This window comes from Penaeus vannamei, chromosome 31, assembly GCF_042767895.1.
Source record: "Penaeus vannamei isolate JL-2024 chromosome 31, ASM4276789v1, whole genome shotgun sequence".
Classification (NCBI taxonomy): Eukaryota; Metazoa; Arthropoda; class Malacostraca; order Decapoda; family Penaeidae; genus Penaeus; species Penaeus vannamei.
The window spans coordinates 6,585,954-6,588,453 of NC_091579.1; the positions used below are offsets into that span (position 1 = coordinate 6,585,954).

The 2,500-nt window shown below is 39.0% G+C and overlaps 1 protein-coding gene across 2 annotated transcripts in view; it reads left to right on the plus strand.

Moving 5' to 3' along the window:
• Nucleotides 1–2,500, plus strand: part of LOC113818355 (uncharacterized protein C3orf38 homolog) — a gene marked incomplete in the record, with an annotated part of 49,078 nt that overhangs the window by 5,937 nt on the left and 40,641 nt on the right. For both annotated transcript variants that reach the window (XM_070143726.1, XM_070143727.1), the window contains 2 exon segments: nucleotides 886–1,030; nucleotides 2,087–2,265. In XM_070143726.1, coding sequence (XP_069999827.1) covers nucleotides 907–1,030; nucleotides 2,087–2,265 — 303 coding nt within the window.

A 2,500-nucleotide genomic window follows, 5' to 3' on the forward strand; every position in this document is an offset into this window, starting at 1 on the left:
CTGCTTAAAATACTCAGCCAAACATTCATGAACCTCAACCTGATAGCAGATGATCCGTCCATCCAATGAGCAGAGTGCAGTCATCTGTGAAGAGGGCTTGGAGTTCAGTTTTCACCGAGCTTGGAAGGTTGGACTAGTAAATTGCCTTCAACCTCCTCTGCAAGATTCTTGACATAAAGTTCTTTGACCCTTCTCAACAGGATCTGAATCTTGTACACCAAGGGTCAGTGCAAAACCCACTCACCGTTCAGTCAAGCCCACAGCATGCATCTGTGGCCTCTAACATCTGCAAGATTAAATTTTGCCTTGTTCTTGGGTCTTGCCATTGGAAATAGCCAAAGCGAATGTCTGGGCATACTCTTCCATCAATTAATCCAAGTGAAACAGCCTGGGAGCAATGGAGCAATGTAATTTTTTTTTACATTATATTAAACTGAATTTTATCTCACCTACAGTACCTACTGAACATGGCCTTGGAGATTATCATATATTGAATGAAAATGTTTGGGAACCACTGTCCTAGATGATCGCTTACCCAATCGATCATCCTGTTGCAAAGCTCTGATGTTACAGGAATTATTATTTTTCTCTTCTCTTTTTATATGGTGGTCTTGACTAATGTAAATATAAAATATCAATATTAAGTTCTCTATGTATCTATATTTTATATATATATATATATATATATATATATATATTTATATATATATATATATACACACACACACACACACACACACACACACACACACACACACACACACACACACACACACACACAGACACACACACACACACACACACACACACACATTTTTTGTTTTTCTTTTTTCATTTTCATTTTCTTTTTCTTTTTTTTTAACAATCTACTAACCTTCATTTCAGGAGTGATCAGTTGCGATCATCATGCTTCTTAAATCTAAACATGCGTCTCAAGTGCGGGGGCTCTTGCAAGACCTAGACTATGATGACCTGAACAGTATTGTATCAGCTTCGACAAATGGCAAGATTGAAGCGACTACGAAGAAAGGTATTTTTATCCTTTTTGTCACACTGTCTCCTCCTCCTCCTTTACCTCCTGCTCCTTATTATTATTATTATTATTATTATTATTATTATTATTATTATTATTATTATTATTATTATTATTATCTTTATTTTTTTCTTCTTCTCTTCCTCTTCTTCCTCCTCCTCTTCTTCTTTTTCTTCTCTTCCTCTTCTTCCTCCCCTTCATCATCATCATTATCTCATCCTCCTTCTTCTTCTTTTTGTTTTTCTTCTTCTTCTTCTTTCTCCTCCTCCTCCTCCTCCTCCTCCTCCTCCTCCTCCTCCTCCTCTTTCTTCTTCTTCTTCTTCTCCCCCTCCTTTTCCTCCTCCTCCTCCTCCTCCTCCTCCTTCTCATTCGTCGTCTTCTTCGTCTTCCTCCTCCTCCTCCTCCTCCTCCTCCTCCTCCTCCTCCTCCTCCTCCTCCTCTTCTCTTTGTCTTCTTCTTCTTCTTCTTCTTCTTTTTCTTTCTCCTCCTCTTCTTTCTCTTCCTCTTCTCCTTCTTCTTCTTCCTCCTCCTCCTCCTCCTCCTCCTCCTCCTCCTCCTCCTCCTCCTCCTCCTCCTCCTCCTCCTCCTAACCCTATCCTTCCTCATACACTTTCTTTCCCCCATCCTCCTCTTTGTCTTCTTCTTCTCCTTCTTCCTCCTCCTCCTCCTCCTCCTCCTCCTCCTCCTCCTCCTCCTCCTCCTCCTCCTCCTCCTCCTAACCCTATCCTTCTTCATTCACTTTCCTTCCCCCATCCTCCTCTTTGTCTTCTTCTTCTTCTCCCTCTTCTTCTTCTTCTTCTTCTTCTTCTTCTTCTTCTTCTTCTTCTTCTTCTTCTTCTTCTTCTTCTTCTTCCTCCTCCTCCTCTCCTGCTCCTCCTCCTCCTCCTGCTCCTTCCCCTTCCTCATTCACTTTCCTTCCCCCATCCCCCTCTTTTTCCTTCTCTTCCTTCTTCTTCTTTCTCCATCCCTTTTATTTTATTTTTATGAGAAAATGCCATTTTATTTCATGCGAAACAAACTTAATCACTACTTTATCCTAAATAATGTTTCCAGAGGCAATAGACATCATCCTGATGAACACATCTGACCTGGGGCGGTTTTTTGCTTATCGACGAATAACATGTGATGTATTGTTCAAGTACCTCAACAAGTTACAAGCAAAAAATAAAAAAATAGAGTTACCAATGAGAACAAGAAAGGCAGAAATGATTTTAATTATTAAAGATTTCTGGGTAAGTGCCATATAATTTTTTTTCTAGTTCTTTTCTTCACTTTGTTATGGTAAATCATTTTATCAAGTTGCAATTTTTTTTTGCAATTCTTTGAAAGAAATAATATAAAGATAGATATTTTTACATGGAGGTTTTTACTAGGAATGCCTTTTATATGGAAGGTACACATGAATGACATGAATTCATTTCTTTAGTCCTGTGGAAAGAATGCAACTGAAATTTATTAGATATGAGC